The sequence below is a fragment of the Aulonocara stuartgranti genome, assembly GCF_965226115.1.
Source record: "Aulonocara stuartgranti genome assembly, chromosome: 3".
NCBI classification, from domain to species: domain Eukaryota; kingdom Metazoa; phylum Chordata; class Actinopteri; order Cichliformes; family Cichlidae; genus Aulonocara; species Aulonocara stuartgranti.
This window is the reverse complement of record NC_138941.1, coordinates 71920081-71942976: the sequence shown is the minus strand read 5'-3', so window position 1 is coordinate 71942976 and position 22896 is coordinate 71920081. Positions and strand designations below refer to the sequence as shown.

At 41.6% G+C, this 22896-nt stretch overlaps 1 protein-coding gene across 4 annotated transcripts in view; it reads right to left on the bottom strand.

Moving 5' to 3' along the window:
* LOC309703492 (NACHT, LRR and PYD domains-containing protein 12-like) overlaps positions 1–20740 on the bottom strand; it is a 33713-nt gene extending 12973 nt beyond the window's left edge. For 2 of the 4 annotated variants that reach the window (XM_082528361.1, XM_082528364.1), the window contains exons 1-6: positions 20665–20740; positions 19113–19349; positions 14916–15047; positions 14558–14659; positions 2545–2771; positions 452–2438 (exon numbers count right to left, since the gene is read on the bottom strand). In XM_082528361.1, coding sequence (XP_082384487.1) covers positions 452–2438; positions 2545–2771; positions 14558–14659; positions 14916–15047; positions 19113–19222 — 2558 coding nt within the window. In that variant the 5' untranslated portion in view covers positions 19223–19349; positions 20665–20740. Of the gene's footprint in view, positions 1–451; positions 2439–2544; positions 2772–14557; positions 14660–14915; positions 15048–19029; positions 19350–20664 lie in introns of those variants that run through there. The other 2 variants (XM_082528362.1, XM_082528363.1) reach the window with 2 other exon arrangements.
* Between the last annotated feature and the right edge of the window lie 2156 nt (positions 20741–22896).

Below are 22896 nucleotides of genomic sequence, written 5' to 3'. Positions count from 1 at the left end.
AAATCTCATCACTGGACAATAATGACAACTGAACTCAGAGCTGCTGATATCATATCTGATTTCAAGTGAACTAAAAAAAGAAATGATTAGCTCATTTTATCTTTCTTTTTTTTTCTCTGTCACGATTTTTAACATTATAGTTCATTTCACTACAAAGATTCTTATTTCTGTCTTCTCTATAACAGGAGCGTCTGAATGACCAACAACAGCAGCCGCAGATTTAAAATACTGCCCCCAAATGACACAACACATGAACTACATGTAGAAGTGAGTCTACAATACACAGCATATGACCACCAATGCAGGATAATGCACATACACATTTCCTGATAAACAGAAAATATAATTTTATCTGAGAAACTCCAACTAATGAGAGTTACTGTGTACATCTGAAGAACTAAACTACTAATCTACACTAATAAAGAGTGTTAATGATCACATCTGGACTCACCGAGCCTTTTGGCAGTTCCTCACAGCTGGAATCAGTCTCAGTTGTCCCTGCTCTGATATGTTGTACCTCCGAAGGTCAAACTCATCCAGAACCACCTCTGACATCTGCAGCATGAAGGCCAGAGCTGAGCACTGGATCTCAGAGAGTTTCTTCTCTGATCTGTTCTCTGACTTCAGGAACTCTTGTATCTCCAGATGTACTGAGAGGTCGTTCATCTCCATCAGACAGTGGAAGATGTTGATGCTTCTATCAGGATACATGTTATCACTGTTCATCATCTTCAGGTTGTTGATGACTCTCTGGATGATTTCTGTACTGATCACTGTTTGACCCAGCAGACCTCCTAAGAGTCTCTGGTTGGACTCCAGAGAGAGGCCATGAAGGAAGCGAACAAACAGGTCCAGGTGGCCATTTTTACTCTGGAGGAATTTCTCCATGACTCTGTTCAGAAATGCATCGTATGATCGGAGATCCCTTCCAAAAAGCTTCTTGGTCATAGAAGTTATCTTTTGGAAGTAAATCATCTGCGTTCTCATCATAGTGCTCTGGTCCCAGACCTCTCTTGGATCCACGTAATCATTCACCAATCCTTCATCATCACTATAATTATCAGTATCACTATCATCATCTTCATACTCTTCCTCCTCATCCCAGATGAAGTTTCCCACCTGGGGACATAAGAAGTTCTCCACCACCTCTGTCTTCCTGTTGGTGAAACAGTGGAACATGTAGACTGCAGCCAGAAACTCCTGAATGCTTAGATGAACAAAGCAGTAGATTGGTTTGTGGAAGATCACACACTCTCGTTTGAAGATCTCTGTACAAACTCTTGAGTACACCGAGCCCTCTGTGACACCCAGACCACACTGTTCCAGGTCTTCTTGGTAGAACATATTTCCTTTCTCCAGATGTTCAAACGCCAGCCTCCCCAGCTTCAGAAGAACTTCCCTGTCAGCCTCCGTCAGCTCCTGTGGACTTGTCTCATGTCCCTCATCGTACTTGTTCTTCTTCCTCTTTGTCTGAACCAGCAGGAAGTGTGAGTACAAGTCAGTCACGGTCTTGGGCAGCTCTCCTCTCTCCTCTGTAGTCAACATGTGCTCCAGAACTGTAGCAGTGATCCAGCAGAACACTGGGATTCTACACATGATGTGGAGGCTCCTGGATGTCTTCATATGGGAGATAATTCTGCTGGACAGCTCTTCATCACTGAATCTCCTCCTGAAGTACTCCTCCTTCTGGGCGTCAGTGAAGCCTCGTAGTTCTGTTATCCTGTCAACACATGTAGGAGGGATCTGATTGGCTGCTGCAGGTCGGGAAGTTATCCAGACGAGAGCCGAGGGAAGCAGATTCCCCTGGATGAGGTTTGTCAGCAGCTGGCTGACTGATGACTTCTGTGTAACATCAGACAGCAGCTTCCTGTTGGTGAAATCCAATGAAAGTCTGCTTTCATCCAGGCCGTCAAAGATGAACAAAAGCTGACAGACAGCCAGCTTCTCTGCTGTGACCTTCTGTAATGTTGGATGGAAAACATGGATCAGCTCCAGAAGACTGTACTGCTCATCTCTGATCAGGTTCAGCTCCCTGAATGAAAGCAGAACCACCACACTGACATGTTGGTTCTCCAAGCCCTCTGCCCAGTCCAGAGTGAACTTCTGCACTGAGAAGGTTTTTCCAACACCAGCCACGCCGTTAGTCAGAACCACTCTGATGGGGATGGGTCTCTGTTGGTCAGGTAAGGCTTTAAAGATGTCCTGGCACCTGATTGGAATGCCATGGAGGGCGTCCATCTTGGAAGCTGTCTCCAGCTGCCTCACCTCATGTTGGGTATGAACCTCTTCACTCTGTCCCTCTGTGATGTGGAACTCAGTATAGATCCTGTTGAGGAGGGTTCTACTTCCTGTTTCATCACATCCTTCTGCCACACGTTCACATCTCCTCCTCAGACTGATCTTATGTTCATCTAAAAGCTCCTGCAGACCAACAACTGCTGAAAGAAAGAAAAACAGAAAGAAAACTCTTCAATGTGTGAACAACACAACAAAAAGTCCAGTTTTCAGAAACGAGTCCATCAGCAGACAGATGTTTAGTCTTACTTTGGACACAGCTGCTTTGACTGGCTGTCTGCAGTCCAGCTCTGGTTCTGGATCTTTCTCCACACTGGGGACAGGAGGAGTCTCCTGATGAAGCAGACTGGTCCCAGTATGAGGAGATGCAGAACCAGTGTCCACAGCTGGTACAGACTGGATCCTTCAGGACGTCCTGGCACAAAGCACAGCAGGGCAGCTGCTCCTCCTCACAAACGCCACTGTTCTTCCTCTCTCTGTGAACACATTTCTTTATCACTAAAATCATTTACTGACTTTTGCACAAAATATCCAAATTTAAAAGATGGTGCAGAAGTCCTGTGGGTCAGAGCATTCAATCTGGAAACAAAGTGATGATTCATTGATTTCATCAACACTATTGAACTCGTTTTCTGTCTGCCTTTCTCATTAAACATTCAGCAATCTGCTTGCAGTTTGCTGTGACTGCACATTTCCCGCAAAGACTTCACAGTAAAAGCCTTCCTTTGGAGGGTGCTGTTTATATCCTTCATGTTTTCCAGTCAGTGTATACAGATTATCTTTGTTTAGTTAATAATTGTGATTACTTTACAGAAGTAACTGATTAGTTACAGAAACATATCCAAGGTGAGCAGGTACCCCTCCAGCATAAACTCTAAGCAGCTAAAACATGAATGAATGTAAAAGGTGTCCCAGCTGTCAGTCAGACTGTACTCGGTGCCACATTAGAGATGTGGTTTCTGACAGCTGCTCCAGCTGCAGGATCAAACAGAAGTCCAAACATCTTTGCCTTTGTTGCTTCTTATTATTGAACAACACAGCTGAGCATTGGTTGAGCATCTGCAGCTCAACGTGGCAAAGACCAAGGAACTGATCGTGGACTTCAGGAAGACCAGGAAACACTTGACCCCTGTTTCAATCCAGGGGGTCAGTGTTGACATTGTGGAGGACTATAAATACCTTGGAGTACACATTGACTGTTATGATATTTTGATACCACGGTTAGCATTTACAGAAGATTGTTTTATACAGGAAAACTGTTACTCAATAAGGCCCATATACTAGTTGTTTTTCTCTTTCTCTGTGACCCAAGAATTAAGGTGTAGGACTCACAAGCTGGTACCCCAAGGTCGAAAACACCACAGAGATGAGACCACTTCCTTACTCCCATCCTCCCTTTTTCTTTATCTCCTGGAAAAGGCTCGTTAAAGGCTAGGTGGTTTGTTTCAGAATTCACTAATGAAAGAACTCTGTATTTTATGTCTAGGAGTGTATTTTGCTGGGATGATCATAAATTATAGCTGAACTGATAAACTACACAAGGGATACTTTGCTCAGAAGGCAGGAAGACGTTTCCTTATTTAGTCTGTACCGGTTTGAACTGGGAAAGCTGACACACGAACCTTTTTTTCCTCTATATAAACTGCTGTGTATCAAATAAACCTTTGAGTTGATTGGGAAGGCAACCTAAAGCAGTCTCTGTTTTCTTGTTCTCCCAAGCTGCTCCCGAGCTCGTACTAACACGCTGAATGGCATACCTGAGTGTTACTTTAAATAATTAGGAATCTTAGAAGGAAAGGACAGAACTCTGCTTATCGCTCACGCCACGGAGGAAACCCGGGAAGGCAATTTCCTTCAATTTTGGTGTCAGAAGTGGGATGGCTGACAGAAGGTAAATATGCGTCTTTCATATTTATATAGAGACCATATTATACCTCTCTCAGTGATCGATCCATAAAAAAACGGGATATGCTGACGAAGTTTCACTTAGTGATCCAGAGAGATACACTGACGACTTCCTCAGTCCCCGAATAAAGTAAATTAACCCTTGTGTGGTGTTGGTGGACACAGGAAGTTGCCTGTTGTCTTGAATATTTTAATTTTGTTTAAAAAAAATAATAATAATAATAATTAATTGTTTAATTAAACGTACGTTAAAAAGTGAGAAGTTGCTCACTCAAAAAGAGTGACACAGGAAGTTGCCTGTTGTCTTAAATACTTCTCGTTAAGTGAGAAGTTGCTCAGAAAGAGTGACACAGGAAGTTGCCTGTTGTCTTAAATACTTCTCGTTAAGTGAGAAGTTGCTCACCAAAGAGTGACACAGGAAGTTGCCTGTTGTCTTGAAACGCACGTTAAAAAGTGAGAAGTTGCTCACTCAGAGAAAGCTAGTAAATAATTAAATTTAATTTTGTTAAAAAAAAAAAAAAAAAAAAAAAACGAAAGAAAACTGAAAACGGGTCTCACAGACCCGATTACCATACAAGGGTTAAAAGCAGTAAATTAAAAGCAGAAAGACACAGGAAGTTGCCTGTTGTTTTACGAGAAGTTGCTCGTTAAGCGAGAAGTTGCTCGCTAAGTGAGAGTTGCTCACACAAACAAAAAATTGCTAGCAATAAATTTAAAGTGACCTCAGCTGTGCCGCAGCGAAAATACTAACATAAATCCTCCTAGCGTGTAAACCCCTCTGGAAATCACTGAACATGGGTCAGAATAATTCAAAGACCACAGACGGGTCCGATAAAAAATCTAAAGTACCTGTAAAACCAAAAATTAATAAAATACAAAATAAAGTCTCAAATAACGGCTCAGTATAACTCCCATTTCCGGTTACGTGTAACCTACGTCCGCAAATCGGTGAAGACGTCCATGATCACGTATCCAGAACATGCGGGAGTGCTTATGTGACTGACTTTGTTTACAACTTAAGAAGTTCAATGCATTCTAATTTATTTCCGGAGCCTTATCCCGAACGATTATCGCCAGAAAACAGGTCAGTAGAAATGTTGAATATCATTTGTGATAAGAAAAGTAGTCTGCTTAAAAAGTCCTGTAGAAAATATATGATAGAATGCCGCGACGTGATGCATCAAATGTTACCGCTATGGACAAAAGGAGGGTAAATAATGACAAAGTCGCCGATTTCTTTAAGAATCTAAAGAAATTCCTGCTAACAATGTCCAGAGACAAAATTGACTTAAATGCAGTAACTATGTGTAAACAGAAGCCTGATGAATCTATCCTAGTATTCATAAAACGCTTTATGCACTGTTGGACAAGCTAGAGGTGCAAATTTAGCTCAGTTTTCCAGCAGCCGTAGACACCCAAAGCAAAAATGAATTTGTGTATTTAATTTAACACAAAGGGTGAAATGTTTGCTGACACTGATAACAGCTTATGTTTTCTCTGCCCTATGTACCGACATGATGGAGAAGGAACATCCTCTGTGTCAGCTGGACCCTCAGCAGAGAATGAACTCAACATCCTTTTGTCCGGTACTCTATGTCACACACTGTGCCAAAAAAAAACGTGTACAGACGCCACTAACAGGTAATCCCATGACTGGGAGCCACACTTTTGTTTCTCTCACACTGTTCAACAACATGATAACTGCTCACACAAGTGAAGGTCAAACAGTGATTTTGTTACATAACTCAGACATAGGTTACGAAATATGTCGTCACATAGATCTAACCTACCCTATCCACTGTACTATTTCTGCAGTTACATTGCCAGCTGAATACCAGAATATGACATTATGGTCAAAAAGTGAGAATGATATATGATTTATTGACTTTATCACGTACACCTATTAAAACACAACGAGCCAGTATATGTCAAGCAACATCCCATTTCTGCCGAAAAAGCCGCAGCCCTAGATGTCATCATAGGAGATTTATTGACTACAGGAGCAATAAAGCCCACACTCCTGTCAATCCTGTGCCAAAGCCTAACAAACCTGGCGTATGGCGTTTCATACAAGACTTAAGGCAAATTAATGCAGTCAACATTCCTCTGCCACCTCTCGTTTCAGATGTTCACAGCATATTGACATGCATTGCATACACATTTTCCCGTGGTGGATTTATGCTCCGCTCCTTTTTAAGACACACAGCCGTTATTTGCATTCACACATAGAAATAAGCAGTACACTTGGACTCGTTTGCCCCAAGGCATGGTAGACAGCCCTGCTGCTTTCTCAATGGTGCTTCACTCCTCCAGGGCTGCACACTGATCCACATGTGGATGACCTCCTCCTCTGTGCTGAAAGTGAAAAACTATGTCAAACTGCTACACACATGCTTCTCCAGCACCTCAAAAAGACTGGCCACAAAGCATCTGCAAAGAAAATGCAGTACTGTCAGACTTCTGTTCAATATTTGGGATTCACACTGTCTCACGGAAAACGTTCCATGACTGCAGACAGGGTCAAAGCTGTGACCTCTGTCCCTCGTCCCACTACACAGAAGGAAATGTTGTCCTTCCTGGGCATGGTGAACTATTGCAGACAGTGGATACCAGACTGTTCTTTTCATGACCACATTCTGCGTGACTGTTGTAAAAAAGAGAAGCCTCCTCGAATACTGTGATCCACAGAAATGACTGCCTCTTTCAATGCATTACAGGGAGTGCTGACCTCCGCCACTCAAAGGTGCTGCCTGAATTGTTCGGGAATGCCGGCCTGCCTGAGGGCAGTAGCAGCTTGCTCTATCATGATAAGGGACTGCGAGAAGCTCACACTCTCACATGACACTATTCTACACACCAATCACCAGGTCACGACCATTCTAGCAAACATAACTACACAACATATGCAAATCTCACTATAAAAGCGAGCAGCACACCTGATTCGCCAGCACATTTATTGATCCTATGCTGTGTTCTTCTGACCGACAGGATGGCTCAGACAGGCTTGACGATCATGACTGCATGACACGTATACAGGAATCCACAGCACCACGTCCAGATTTAGAGCAAACACCTATCCCAGACTCAGCCACGGTTTATGTGGACGGGTCCTGTTCAAGGCCGAGTGACAACTCATTTCTTTGTGGCTATTCAGTGGTAACATTGCCTGACATTATACTAGAGGCTCACTCATTACCATTTCACTCAGCACAAAAAGCAGAGCTCATGGCTTTAATACGCGCCTGTGAGCTCCATTTGGATAAGCATGTGACGATTTACACAGACAGCCGCTATGCATTTGGCGTTGTGCATGACTTTGGCACATTGTGGAGACAGAGAGGATTTAGATCTGCTGATGGAAAATAAATTGCTAAATTCTGATTTTGCTCAAAGACTTTTTCAGGCTATACAGCTGCCATCGGCCGTTGCAGTTGTAAAAACGAATGGACACAGTACAGCTGACACAGACGAAGCAACAGGTAATGCCTTAGCAGACGTGACAGCCAAGGCTGCAGCTGCATCACAGCTCCCACCTCCGCAGGAAGTATTATCTGTGCCCCTACAGCTGTCACTTGTTACACTCCCAGACTATTTAGACACAAATGTTGATTTAAAATTCATACAAGAGCAAGCCTCTGCATGTGATTACACCTATTGGGAGAATAATGACTGTACCTTAGATGACAGAGATGGCCTATACAAAATCTTAAGGGTTTGATTGCCCTCCCATATTCCCTGATGCCAGTCCTTGCCCGACATTTTCACGGTGTGAGTCATGTCGGACAAAGAGGGGTAATAGGGGCAATAAAATCAAGATTTGTAATTGAGAAAACATCACACGCAGTAAAACGCATATTAGCAACCTGTCTAACATGTGCGCGAACTAATGTAGGTAGCTCAAAAGCAAAACATCAGCATTTACCACAACCAGATTTTCCATTTCATACATTACAAATTGATTTTACACATATGCCAGCACAAGGAAGCATCAAGTACTTACTGGTAATAGTGGATCAATTTAGTAAATGAGTAGAAGCTTATCCAACCTCAAAAGAAACTGCAGAAGTAGTCTGTCAAAAGTTGAGCAATGAAATAATACCCAGATTCGGAATACCTCACCAGATTAACAGTGATAGAGGATCTTCATTCACATTAGAAGTAATTCAAAAGTGTGCTAAAAATTTAATGACCTGGGTCAAATTACTTACTTAAGTCCTGTGTGAGATTAGAAGGACTCAATCTGCAGTAACCAAATTATCTCCATTTGAAATAAGACTATTTCCAACACCATGGTCAGCTTCCAGAGGGGCACCGCTAGTAGAAGGTGATGTATATTGCATTGTCCACTGATGTTCACAACCTGGTAGAAAAATTGAATAATAACTATCAGAAAGTTTGTCTCTCTCAGCCTTTCCCCTCCACAGTTCCACCAGTGGAGACAAGGAGATGCATGTTGGAGAAGTCACTAAACCCAAGGACACTCTGGGAGGCCGCGCGTGTTCCAGCCCCCAGGCTTTACTGGCAGTGACGAAGAACCAGCATCCTTACGGACGGACAACCTCAGTGGATTCATGCCAGCAGGGTTAAGACCAGCCCAATCGGACCATCTCAGGCGTCGGATCAAGCAGACGACATCTCCGGCGAGCCAGCGCCCGGAACTAGAGCAAATAAACACACACGGGTAGATGACATCTCAGGCGAGCCAGCGCCCGGATCCAAAAGTTACATACACACACGCAATCACTGATTAACACACAACGTCTGAAAGAACAACAACAAGGTACTCAAACATCCAGCAGGAACAGAAAGCCAAAAGTACCACATGATGTCTAACCTGATAAAGCTAGACTCATTTCATCCTGATCATGGAGAAAATGAAATGCCCATTGTCATCATACGACGCTTATTCTGTGTCTCTCGAACCTGGGACCAGGCCAGGAGACAACTGAAGAACTGTTTTTCTTATATATTGTCTTATATATTTAGGTTATTTATCATATCTATCGCATTAACCTTAGGATTTCTCTTTGCTATTTTGTATTGTAAACTGCAACCATGTTCACATTTCTGCAGGTCATATTTTGCTGACTATACCTCATGCTCCATTTTGCAAGACACCTACTTAATGCACTCCTCACGTTCCCTAAAATCAGTAAATAGCAACATAGACGCCACTAATAAACCATTTTATGCACCCTCTAGAACAGGAGCTAACGCCTGGTATGAAAATGCCAGAACAGCCGCTCGTGATTTAGGAAACAGTAACTGTTATGTCTGTTCAAAGGCTAATCCAGAACAGGTAATAGTAGGATACCCCATATCCGGTTTCCCCCTCACTGAGGGACTAGAGAAAATCGGCGGAAATAATGCTCTCTTTAAAGACACTTTACAGTTGACTCTGAGCCCTCTCGACTGCCTACTTAGACACACACACACACACAAACTAACCCTGAGACTCCATTAGGCGAATTATTGAAGTTATCTAATGACACCGCAGGGACCTGCGCCCCAATGAAACGCCCTAAGAATAGGTTAAAGCCCTCACTGCCCTTAGGACAGATCCCTCTCCATTTTAATACTAGTATGATATGTCTGCGCAGACTAAAGTTAACTGGCCCAGACACACACATAGATTATACAAAGGATAACTATACATTCTTCTCTGACTCCCCAGGTGCACGCTGTAATGAGACATGGCTAGCTGTCTCTATGGCTGAAGTTGTATCATATCTGGAGGAACACACACACAGTTCAAGTTCGAGCAGAGACTCGATCATTGTTCCCCCAGACGGTGTATTAAATGACACTGACTGGGGGGAGTTAGTTAAATCACACATGGTCACGCGCCTGACCAGACCAATCCCACATGCTTATTGGTTGTGCAATAATACCCTTAGATTAGCTTTACCTGTTAATTGGACCGGTACCTGTGGTTTAGTAACCGTTGATGTATGCTGTACTTTCATTCCCAATAATACCGCTCCTAACGGTTCATTCACACAAGCTATGAATAAACTTGAAGCATTGCAGATAGAACTAATTGCCAATACAAGTCACGGTCAGTGGCTACATAAGTGGCTACAGGACACGTTTGGAAGATGGAAGGAACTAATTGTAGCCTTTGTAACCGTTGCAGCATGTTTTTGATGATTATTGTCTGTTGTGTGGTACCCTGTGTACGTTCAATGATAACCCGTATAGCTACTAGTGCAGCTACTTCAATGTATTGGCACAAATTGACCCAGATTATGTGTCAGATGTCATCAATGATGATCCTGATGTATGTATTGAGCATTAGATTGTGAATTACTCGATTGTTCAAGAAGAGGATGACGTTTTCTTCTTTTTCTTTTCTTCTTTTTAAGATTTTGATATTAAGCTTCCTCAAAGGACTAGTTACATTTATGATTTGTTTCACATTTATGATTTATCTTTATATTATGTTATTACATTCTGTCTTTATACTATGTTATCATTTCATGATAAAAGGGGAGAACTGTTATGATATTTTGATACCACGGTTAGCATTTACAGAAGATTGTTTTATACAGGAAAACTGTTACTCAATAAGGCCCATATACTAGTTGTTTTTCTCTTTCTCTGTGACCCAAGAATTAAGGTGTAGGACTCACAAGCTGGTACCCCAAGGTCGAAAACACCACAGAGATGAGACCACTTCCTTACTCCCATCCTCCCTTTTTCTTTATCTCCTGGAAAAGGCTCGTTAAAGGCTAGGTGGTTTGTTTCAGAATTCACTAATGAAAGAACTCTGTATTTTATGTCTAGGAGTGTATTTTGCTGGGATGATCATAAATTATAGCTGAACTGATAAACTACACAAGGGATACTTTGCTCAGAAGGCAGGAAGACGTTTCCTTATTTAGTCTGTACCGGTTTGAACTGGGAAAGCTGACACACGAACCTTTTTTTCCTCTATATAAACTGCTGTGTATCAAATAAACCTTTGAGTTGATTGGGAAGGCAACCTAAAGCAGTCTCTGTTTTCTTGTTCTCCCAAGCTGCTCCCGAGCTCGTACTAACACGCTGAATGGCATACCTGAGTGTTACTTTAAATAATTAGGAATCTTAGAAGGAAAGGACAGAACTCTGCTTATCGCTCACGCCACGGAGGAAACCCGGGAAGGCAATTTCCTTCATTGACAATAAACTGGACTGGGCTAAAAACACCACAGCACTTTACAGGAAGGGCCAGAGTCGTCTCTATTTTTTGAGGCGACTGAGGTCCTTCAACATCTGTCAGAAAATGCTGAGGATTTTCTATGAGTCTGTTGTGGCCAGTGCGATCCTCTATGCTGTTGCATGCTGGGGGAGCAGGCTGAGGGTCGCAGATGCCAACAGACTTAATAAACTGATCCGTAAGGCCAGCAATGTTGTGGGGATGGAGCTGGACTCCCTCAAGGTGGTGTCGGAGAGGCGGATGCTGTCCAAGATAAAGACAATGTTGGATAACACCTCCCACCCACTCCATGACATGTTGGTCAGTCACAGGAGCTCGTTCAGTGAGAGACTGAGATTACCGAAAAGCACCACTGAACGACACAGGAAATCATTCCTGCCTGTGGCCATCTCCCTGTACAACGCATCCACTTAACACACTGTTTGCTGCTACAACTACACATGTTTCTTTTCCAACTATTTATTTATAAGTGACTTATGTATCTATGTATGTATATATATGTATATATTGTACTATTCTTAGTTAGCGTATTGTCTGTCTTGTCTTAATGTTGGTTTAAAATGGAGCACTGTAACAAAAAATAATTTCCCCCAGGGATCAATAAAGTATTCTGATTCTGATTCTGATTCTGATAATGCAGCCTTTAACATTAGCATTGTTAGCATATATGCAACAGAAATGTGGTCAGAAACTGGTATTGAGGGGCTGGCATAGCGAGAGGAGACGATCGCTGTTCCCACTCTCAAGTATTACAACCAACCCACCGCTGACTCGGTAAGAGTCAGGGGGTCATGCAGTGGGCCAACCCTCTCCCACTCAGTCTGAGGGAAACCCACACTGCACACTGGTCCTAATGTCAAACCACACAACAATTCCAAGGAAGGAGGAGAAGAAAGAAAGACTGAGGAAAGGAAACAATCAAAGGGAACATTAACAGATCAGCTTCTGTAGCGTCTCCAGGTTCTCCTGGTGACCAGCCGCTGTGTCCACACTGGCTCCAATAGCTTCTCTTAATCTATTTAATCATTTATTAGTTAGGTGTGTAATTCTCATATTCTTTTCCCCCAACCTCATTTTGATCAGGACAAGTTTTTCTCTGAGTTAAACTAATAAGACTAGACATCTCTGTTCAGCAGCTGTGAGATGAAGGCTCCAGGACATCTTCAAGGATACTAAATATTTCAGAATAAGCTTCACCACAATCATTTTCAGAGCTCTGGTCTCTGCTATCAAACTACAACTGTTAAACTAGAACTACAGATTTCAAAATTTTATTTTAGAAACTTATTCTCAAAGGACAACATGAAAGATTATATCATTTTTTTTCAAAATTTTTTTCATAATTTTTAAACATTATTACATATATTTTGAATGAGTTGTATCCATGAAGTAAAGAAAAAAAAATGTTTTAGAAGATCAGTCATTGCAGTACGAAACATCTATGAGATCAAAGACATTTATGAAACATTGCTGACAGTATCTCCTGTGACAACTTTGTGCAGCAACTCTAAACATTTTTGTAACTGTTGATCGTTCATGTCAGTTTGAGTTTGTTTGGTGCTTCTAAAACATTTTCTTACGTTACTTTGACGACAATTACTTGTTTGCTTTGTGTCTGTCTTGCTTTCTCCTGACATTTACTTCATATACACAATATCCTTCTGAGAACCAGCCTATACATTAATGTGATCTGTAATGGACATTTGTTTTTTTTATCTATATCTTTTGAGTTATTCAAGCTGCCATACTAGTCAAAGGAGTTTGCAAAGAAAAGCGTCTGGACTTCTTTAAGTTACTTGAAGACGTTTCACGTTTCACCTCTCGAGGTGAAACGTCTTCAAGTAACTTAAAGAAGTCCAGACGCTTTTCTTTGCAAGCTCCTTTGACTACGCTGACCTGGATGACTGAGAACCTTCACAGACAAGCTGCCATACTAAATCCTGATGTACTAGATAGAGGATATCCTGGGCTTTCCATTGATATCTCATATGTTTGGTGATATCATATGTTTTAGCTCCAAATAGGCAGGAAATCACAAGAAATGTTCAATGGAGAGATTATTTTTTTGGAGTCAGTGGATACTGAAGTGCAAAGTTTCTGCAGAGCCTATCACTACTTCATTTGGCCATCAGATTAGTTCAAGAACAAAGCTTCATGAAATAGGTTTCCATGACAACCAGCTGCATTCAATCCTGACATCACCAAGCACATGGTGTAGAGCACATGGCCACTGGACTCTGGAGCTGCGGAGATGTGTTCTCCGGAGTGACCAATCACACTTCTCCATCTAGCAATCTGATTCACAAGTATAGATTTGATGGTTGCCAGAGCAAACCATCCAGAAAATTTGATTATTTTTTCACAGCTGAAAAACAACATTTATTCTCTATTGGAATCTGCATCGTCCAATCCAAAGGTTACAATCTGAAGGAAACATCTGGTTTTGTTTCCTGTGATTAAATCTGAGCATCAGTATCGTGGGATTTATCCACAACATCCACACCACTGTTGTTCAGTGTTGTCATGATGGCAGTCTCATTAACAGCAGCAATTATGATCCAGGCTTTAGCTGCTTTGGTTGTCACATTCAAAAATATAACTTTTTGTATTCGTATTTAAGTTTTTTGTCTGATTCTAGATTCAAAATGAAAACATAACTGTAAATTCAGACACATGAGGTTGTGCTGAAAAGAATGATACCAAACAAGCCAAATAAAAAGTTTTTAAAGGTGAAATATAGATAAATAAAAATAAATAAATAAATATAACCACTCAAAAGTCATTAAAAATGTCCAATTACACCCTGGACCCCAGAGGGTTAAACGTTTTTTTTAAAGTAACGCTATAGTTACTTTTCAAGTAATTACTTTTAGAATCTTGTAACTCAGTTATTAACTAAGTTAATTTTTTGATGAAGTAACTTGTAACTGTAAGTAATTACTTTTTCAAAGTAACTTGCCCAACACTACTCAGTACGCACTTTCCCCACAGACATGAGCATCACTGTCCTCAAACAGCAAATAACCAGGTATAATATTTTGATCTTTTCTCTTTCATTGTTTTCTTTTTAATGAATCTTTGTAACAATCTAAGGATGTTTCAGGTCATATTTATCCAGGAAAAGACAAACATGTAAAGGAGTCATCACAGCTCTCTGACCTCGTTGGTCCAGGTTCACCACTGACGTTTGGATTTTCAGGTTTGGACCAGTCACTCCTCACAGACGGACAGCTGGACCCTGCAGACTGTGACCTCTGACCTCTGCAGACACAAACATGATTGAAGCAGCTGTGATCACACAGACTGCAGATAATGCAGCTGTTTCCTGTCAGTAACAGTCCTCTTAGATTAGAGTTCAACTTTTTACAGGAAAACTGGACAAAACTGAGTTTTGTTAGAAATTCATTTTCATTTCCTCTCAGCTGACAAACACAGTCAGAAATTCAACCAGAATCAACACTAATTATAATGTCAGTGCAGAATTATTTCTGTTACTCAGTGAGTTCAGCTCTCTGACCTCGTTGGTCCAGGTTCAGTACTGAAGTCTGGAGAATTAACTCTGGAGTCGTCACTTTCACAGCTGAATCCTGCAGACTCTGCTCTGTCCTCCTCTTTCTCCATCATCATCTTCTTGTGGACTTTAGTCAGTCTGAAATCACAAACACTCCGTGAGTTCACATTAACAGAAGTAACTGAGTTACAGTCGCTGACCTCTGACCTGTCATGTAACCTAGAAAAAAGGTCACATGATCCAGAGCAGCGATCACAGAAACATGATCTCACCTGCTGACTTAGAAATTTAAGTCATTCCGAAACACAAAACGCAAGACAATGACTGAACATTACGAACAGCTCTGAGTGTGATACAGTCAGCTCACTGCAAACTCTGACCTCAGTATGAATTAAAGCTCTTTTATGGCCACTAAGACACTTTAGGATCACATGATGTCCACACATGATATCTGTGACTGTCGTAGTTTAACATGTGAACTTCATACATGTAACATTCATGTTGATGCAGATCTCAGTCCCACATCAGCTCTGCTGAATAATCTAAAGTTTCTCTCTGACATCAGGATTCATGTCATGTCATGAACACACCTCCATGTTTCTGTTTCTCTGACACACTGAATTCAAACAGTCTAAGGAAAAACGATGAATTTAACCCTTTAAGACCTACCATAGAACCAAGTCCGCCAGAGCTTATATTATATTTTTACATGTTGTAGATAGGGTTGCCAACCGTCCCTTAAAATACGGAATCATCCCGTATTTAGAAACAAAAGTACACGTCCCATATTGAGCTAATAAGGGACGCACTTTGTCCCGTAATACAGTGAGAATCAAAAGTAGTCTATAACTTTTAATGGAATTAACGCTTTGTTTGAAAACATAATTCCCTGCTTTGTGACCAATGAGCAGACAGCACACTTATGACAATTCGATTATGACAATTCAGATTACCGCTCATCTCATTGGTCGAGGAAAGGTCGCTTACGGAGAAAATACCGACAACTAGACAAGACAACAAATGACTACAACAAGAAGCATGGCCAACAGGGAAACAAACGCCGAGACTGCGGTGCAAGTCTCGGACGACAGTACACCTAAAGCTGGGCAGACACTGTGCGATTTTTTTCAGTCGCATTATTCAGCTCCGGCTCACAATGCATGATTGACTCGCAGGGGTTAGAAGTTGGTAGGTCACGATGTACTCTCACACTATACTGCCTGATGCTCTGATGCAACCTGAGAGCTCACACTGTGCGTCCATAAAATTAAGGTTATAACAGAAAATCTGTCGCTCTCTCTCCCTCTGTCTTTCACTCACACAGACACACCACCACCATAAACTTCGCTAAATCACTGATCGGGCAGCTAAGTGCATATGAGAGCATGAGGGTGGGAATGGATGTTTGTATCTGTGTGTGCCTGTATGTCTGTGTCTATATGTCAGGTTGGGTATCAGACGCCACCTCTATGGGGACATCTCAGGCCCTCCAAGATTAGAAGGCCTATCTCCCCCCACCACCACCACCACTTCCCCTACCAGTGGCGGACTCCCTCAGACATCGGTGCGTTGGTGGTTCTTTGTGTCCGGGGATGGGCGTCCAGGTACACACCGGCTCACTCCTTGGCGGCCGCTTATCGGTGCCTGGAGCCTGGGGCTCGCTCGGGCCACTTCGGAGGTGGGGTGCCCCCAACCTCTCGGCCTGGGGCTCGGTCACTCAGGCACAGCTGGCTGCCGGCGGAGCTCACGGGCGCGTCACTGCAACTCCCCCTGGCTTCTGCTCCGCGGCTGCTGAGTGAGCCCTCATCTGGGACTCTCCTCAGCTCTTTCTGGGACAGTGGCGCGGCTGCCCCTCTGTTGGTCTTCCGTGGTCTCTTGTGTTCTGGGGGCCTCTGGATGTCTGGAGTTTTGATCTCCTCCATACCTGCTTCATGCCCTGGAGGACGGGGCTGTGGCCCCCCCACACCCTCTAGCAGATCATTACATGAAGGAACCTTTTAAAAACAAGCGCGTCCATGCTCACAGGTGTACACACGGGTGATCACACCCACAAACTACACCCTTTTTGGCTCCTACCTCAAAGCACACTGTGTTCTGTTGATCTTATGTGCTGCACAATAATGTTTAATATTTAGTATTTACTGTCATATTCCCATATCATTGTGATGTTGTTTATTCTATTACTCTTGTTTTCTTCTGCTTGTTCTCTTTTTTCTTTCTCAACAGGTGATCCAGGTGATCGATATATGCATTTTTTTTTCTCTGCCCGTTCTGTTGGTTTTTGTTTTTTGCCCTTCTCCCCCGTCCCTCTTCTCAGCTGTTTCTCTTTCCCTCTTTCTTTCTCCCCTTCTTTCCCCCAGTCAAGTCTGTCCCGTATTCAGCAAGTGAAAATAAAATAAACAATAAAAGGTGAATCAAATGGACCATTATGGCAAGGCTGGGATGGTAAAAATAAATAAATAATAAAATCACTGATCGGGCAGATGTGATTGAGCAGCAGTGTAAATCCAACTATTTTCACGGTTGTTGTGGTCGTGATAATTTTGTGATGCCACATCGAAAAGGCTCGGATGAGCTTTCCAAAGTTCTACAAGTTGTGCCTCCATCGCTTGTGTCCAGATCACACGCTGCACAGTCGTGCTGCTCCATCTTTTTCCCCGACGTTTATGTGTTTGCGCGTGAGCAGTGTGAGCGGCTGTGGTGACACCCTCATGAGCGATTGATGATCGGGAGCTGGTCGTGAGGTGTTAATCGCTTCTCGTTACCCCACGTATACTACACGACGCACGATAGAGGACAAAATCGGTCCGATCACCAAAACGGTCGCACGACTCAAAAGTCAGCTCAAAATGGGCCTAAAACCGCACAGTGTAAGCCCAGCATTAGAGCAGCAATGTTTGTTCCCCTCAGAAAAAGGGAAGAATGGGAAAAGGAAAACACCTGGCTGGAAAAAGTTAATATGGACATGTGCAGTGAATATCAGCGCTATGTGGCCAGAAGTGTGATAATATAACTTATTTTGTGTAATAAACAACTGCAAGGATAGATGATTACAACAAATAGATGACTAATACATAAAAGTAATACATAGGTGAATAATGATGATGAGTTAAGATGCGTAATCATGGGAACAGGCGGGTTCACAAACAGGAGCAGCTGATTAGCATTAGAAAAGTTGAAATAATACCTCAACTGAAGCCAATTGTACTAAATGCACTAAATGTGCACTGTTACAAGAATGTTTTTCTTTCTATTATATTCTATTATTTTAAGTTAAGCAGGACAGAGTTCTTTTAAAGAAAGATTTACTTATATTCTCAAAAGTTAAGCATGACAGGCTTCTGTTTAAGAAAGACCTGTTTTACTGTGTTAATATTGTCATTTTGAGCTAAAAATAAATGTCTAAATGATCATTTGTTTCACATGTGTTCATATCACAAAGAATAGAATATGCATCTACTTAAATCAACTTCAAGTCAAATGGTTAAAAAAAAAATTTTCACACACACAAAAAGAGCTAGAAAATTCACCACACTGGGAAGGGTGAAAACAACTGGGTTGCCCGGCCCTGGCCACGAGGTGTCCCTTATTTATTTTTCAGGGAGTTGGCAACCCTAGTTGTAGAGCCATTTTTGGGAGCATTTCAAGTTGCTATACATCAATACAACCATTACAGCCTAAATTTTAATAATATACATGCATGAAGTGCATAGTAATTACATAAATTGCAAAAAATAGCAATAAACTACAAAAAAATTGAAAATCGTTTTTGTTTTTTAACATATATTTCTAGTTAGAGAAATTTAAGAGGCTTATCCCTCAAAACTGTAACTACAAAAAAAGTTGCACAAAATAGTTTCCCACCACAGGAAATTTATTTTGAGTGTCTTCATAGTTTTATTTTTGAAATACACTGTCATGGTCCTGTGACCATGACTCAGTGACTTTATGTTTGTGTTCTTTATTGTTATTACTTTCATTATTATTCATGGCTGTTTTGGGATGGTTTGTGTTTTGGGATTTTAGGTACTGGGTTCTGGGTTTGTGCTCCCTCTATTGGTCCCTGGTGTTAGTGTTCCCCTGTCTCATCACGTTAATCAGGTCCAGCTGTATCCCCCACCTGTGTGTGATTTCCCAGTGTCTCTCTGTGTACTTATAGTGTGTGTTTTCCTCTGCTCCTCGTCGTGTCGTCTGTGTTCATACCCGGTGAATTCCCCTGCGTGCTCTCCCTGCTGTTCTCCCTTCATGTTCAGGTTTGCCACTCCTTTGTGTAGTTTCTCCCAGTTTAGTTCGTCCTTAGTTCTGTTTGCCATCTCCTCTTTATGTTCAGTATTGTCAATAAATCACCCTTCACGTCTGAAATAGTGCTGCGTTTGAGTCCTCCTTCCACTCTTCACATGGCCGCTGACCCGGACCATGACATACACCAATTTCTATACACTGCAGGAAAAACGAAAATAAATATTATAGTGCAAATTTGCAAAAAAGCAGCATATGCGTCAAAATAAAATATTTCCAGCAGTGCAATATGAGTCCTAAGCACCCCAGAAACGACACAGAAACTCATAAAGTCAAACATAACTTTTAAAAAGACCAGTATAGGCCCTGAGGCCCTGATGGTAAAAAAGACTACATTTCCGCGAAAATGACGTCACTTCCGGTTTCGGGCAGGTAATGGCGGAAATGCAAAAGTTCGCGCTGACGTCTATTCCAACGTAGGAAGTGTTTTGAACAGCTGATCAGATCGGCAAAGCGTGTTTCTGGAATAGTATGTTTTTGTTCCTGCAAGCGCTTTTTATGCAGTTTTTACAAAGCTTCATGTGGAAGGAAACCGTGACCTAGGACAAGCTGATGGCATAAGATGTAAGTACAACTCCTCTGGTTTCATATGCAAAAAAATTTTTTGCGCTAGCTTACGTGGTTGCAGTGCTACTGGGATTTAAAAATAGTAACGCAAAACAGAGCGTGTCCGCTCCGATCGGCTTTAAAGGGTTAAAGTGTTTTACATCTTTGCACCTGAACATTTCCAACAAACTGGCTTCACTGACTGTCTGATGTAGAAGGACTTTATAACAAATTATTCTTAGTTTATTATAAATATTATGCTATTGCTATTAATGGTTAAAAATTGACTGATTTGTGTTCTTTTGTGTATCTGACTGCGTGTTTTGTGGTGATCTTAAACTTTATATGAGTAACTCGTATAACATCAAGTAGCGTCATTCAGACCGAAAACTCACAAGGAACAAATTTTCAAAGTCCTAGACAAAACAGCCCAAAGACAAGAAACTAGAAACACAAGAGACACACACTGACCAACTATTAATGGTTCAAAGCTTCAAATGCTAAAAGAAAATTGAGATCCACTTATTAAAAACACAAAAGCTGCAGAGTCCAAACACTTTGCTTCATATTATGACTCAAGTCAAATCCTCCACAGGCAGATATATGAACGCTGACATTTTTTAGAACAAACTGAGTTTATGTAATTTTTCCGGTTAAAAGAAGCGCAATGATCTATCAGACCAATGATTAGTGTTTGATGGCTCTAAAGTTTCATACAGATCTATTTAAACTGTTCATCACAGTAACCAATGTTTCAGTGCTAAGTTACTGACTGATAATCAGTGTGGATTCAATCAATCAATAATCTATAATACCGTGGATTTGTCTTCAAACACATAAATTTTGTCCTGGAATGAGAGTTGAACATCAGGTCCAAACATTACAGAGTAGAAGCAAAAAGCAAACTTACAGTTTCTTCACACAGAGACAGCAACAACGAGCTCCACTCCACTCCACTAAACAGGGACACACAGTTGAGCTGCTTCTTGGAGGAGGCGGGACTCCATGTGAAGCTCAGGCGGAGCTCAGCAGGAACAGTCGAGTTCATTTAACTGGACACTGGAACATTTCTCTGCTTTCATTCTCTTTCATTTCCATTAAATTTGCATTTGATGTGCCTGTGTGTGTCTCTGTGTTCAGATGTGACTGACTTCTTTTTGAATTTTTTGCTGCATGTTCATCTCCATTACGGAGATGTGTTTGTCACAAGATTTTATCTTTACTGATTTGGCTTTTAGACCCCAGAAAATGTTTCACTGCTCTTAAAAAACTTACTTAAAAACAGGAAAGTTTGAACAGAAGTCACTTTCACTTCTTTACAAGCTGATCTTTAAAATATCAACCTTTGCATTAAACTATAATTCATAATCACTTTCTTTAACTACAGTGAGTTTTAATGAATGATTTAAATATGTTCCTTTGGAGAAGACAAATCAAATCAGTCCATTAATTTCATTGATGTTGATCATTGTAGAAACTTTACTGAATGTCTAATAAAATGTATTTGTGTTTTTTTATTCAATGTAGCCTTCAAACTGGTCAGACTGGTTTAGATTAAAGTTTTGATATGAAACCTTGATGTAGCTGCAGTGTGAACACACTGATACCTGATCAGCTCTGACACAGTCACACTGTTTTCAGTATAAATATTTACACTGCAAACATTCAGACTGAGTTTCTGTTTCTAGTCTATGGATCCAGTCACACTTTCTACCTTTCCCAGTGAAGTAAAGCCTGAGAGCAGAGTTGAAACCAACAGTGAGCATCATCAGCACCTGCGCTTCATTCAAATGTGGTGACAGGGTTTGGTTATTTGTTCAGCTGCAGGGGAAATTTCCTTTAACAGATGCAATCATTTAAATGTGAGTTTCCTAATTCTCAGTAATGTACTGGGACTGAGAGTCTGCGGGATAAAGGAAAGTGGGCAGTGATGTAAAAACAGAGCAGTTCAAACTCTGTAGTACAGAAATAAAGAATCAATCTGTGTATTGTTAGTGTTTTTGTTAGTGATTTTCAGATGAACCTTCACGAGGCTTTGAACCTTCCAGCTAACTGGTTCACAGAGTTTAATTTCTCAAGGGTCAGAATAAGAAAGACTTTATTTATCCCCAAAGCGCAATTAAGATACAACAGAGCAGCATGACGTTGAAGATAAAGACAGGGCATAAACTGGCAATAAGAGTAAGACAATAAATACACACAGAACATACAGTATATACACAGTTTTAAAATTAAACTGACTGAAAGGTGAATAAATAACTGTAAGTGACTAAAAGTGAATAAAGTGTCGGCAGTATAAAAAGACTGCAGAGTAGTTTATGTTTCTGGGTGTGGGAAATGTTCTTATCGGCTGGAGTTAAAAAGCAGAGTGGCTTTGGGGACAAAGGTGGCGCTCCTCCTCTTAGTCCTGCAGGAAATGCAGCGGAGGTGTCGCCCAGAGGGGAGCCATTGAAATGTGGGGTGAAGAATATGAGAGGGGTCGTTGATGATTTTGGCTGCCTGTCTAAGGGCCTGTTGGCTGAAAACCTGTGCCAGAGTTCTGACAGGCAGGCCGATGATTTTGATGCAGTGTGCTGCAGTCTGTTCCTGTTCTGAAGGCTGAGGGAGTGGAACCAGCAGGTGATGGAGAAGGTCATGATGCTTTCCAGGAAGGCATAGTAAAAAGTCATCATGACTCCAAAGGAGTTGAGTTTCCTAAGGAGGTATAGCCGTTGGTGGCACCTCCTGAGAATCTCCTCTGTGCTGCGGAGAATTTCAGGAGGTTGTCAAAGATGGTTCCCAGGTATTTGTACTCCTCAACTACCTCCACTGGCTTCCGGTGGATGGTGGTGGTGACTGAAGCAGCCACGGGAAGGTCACCACCATCTCTTTGGTTTTGCTCACGTTCAGTTCAAACTCCTGCAGAGTGGGCCCTTGGTGTTGCGAGGGGCCTGACAGCAGTGACAGGACAACTGTGTCGTCAGCATATTTTACCATGTGACGGTTGGGCTGTGTGGGTCTGCAGTCATCAGTGTTATAATATGTATATGTATGTACTAGGGGTGCAACGATACACAAAATTCACGGTTCGGTTCGGTTCGATACTTTGGTGTCATGGTTCGATATTTTTTCGATACAAAAAAAATGTTCATGCATTTTTAAT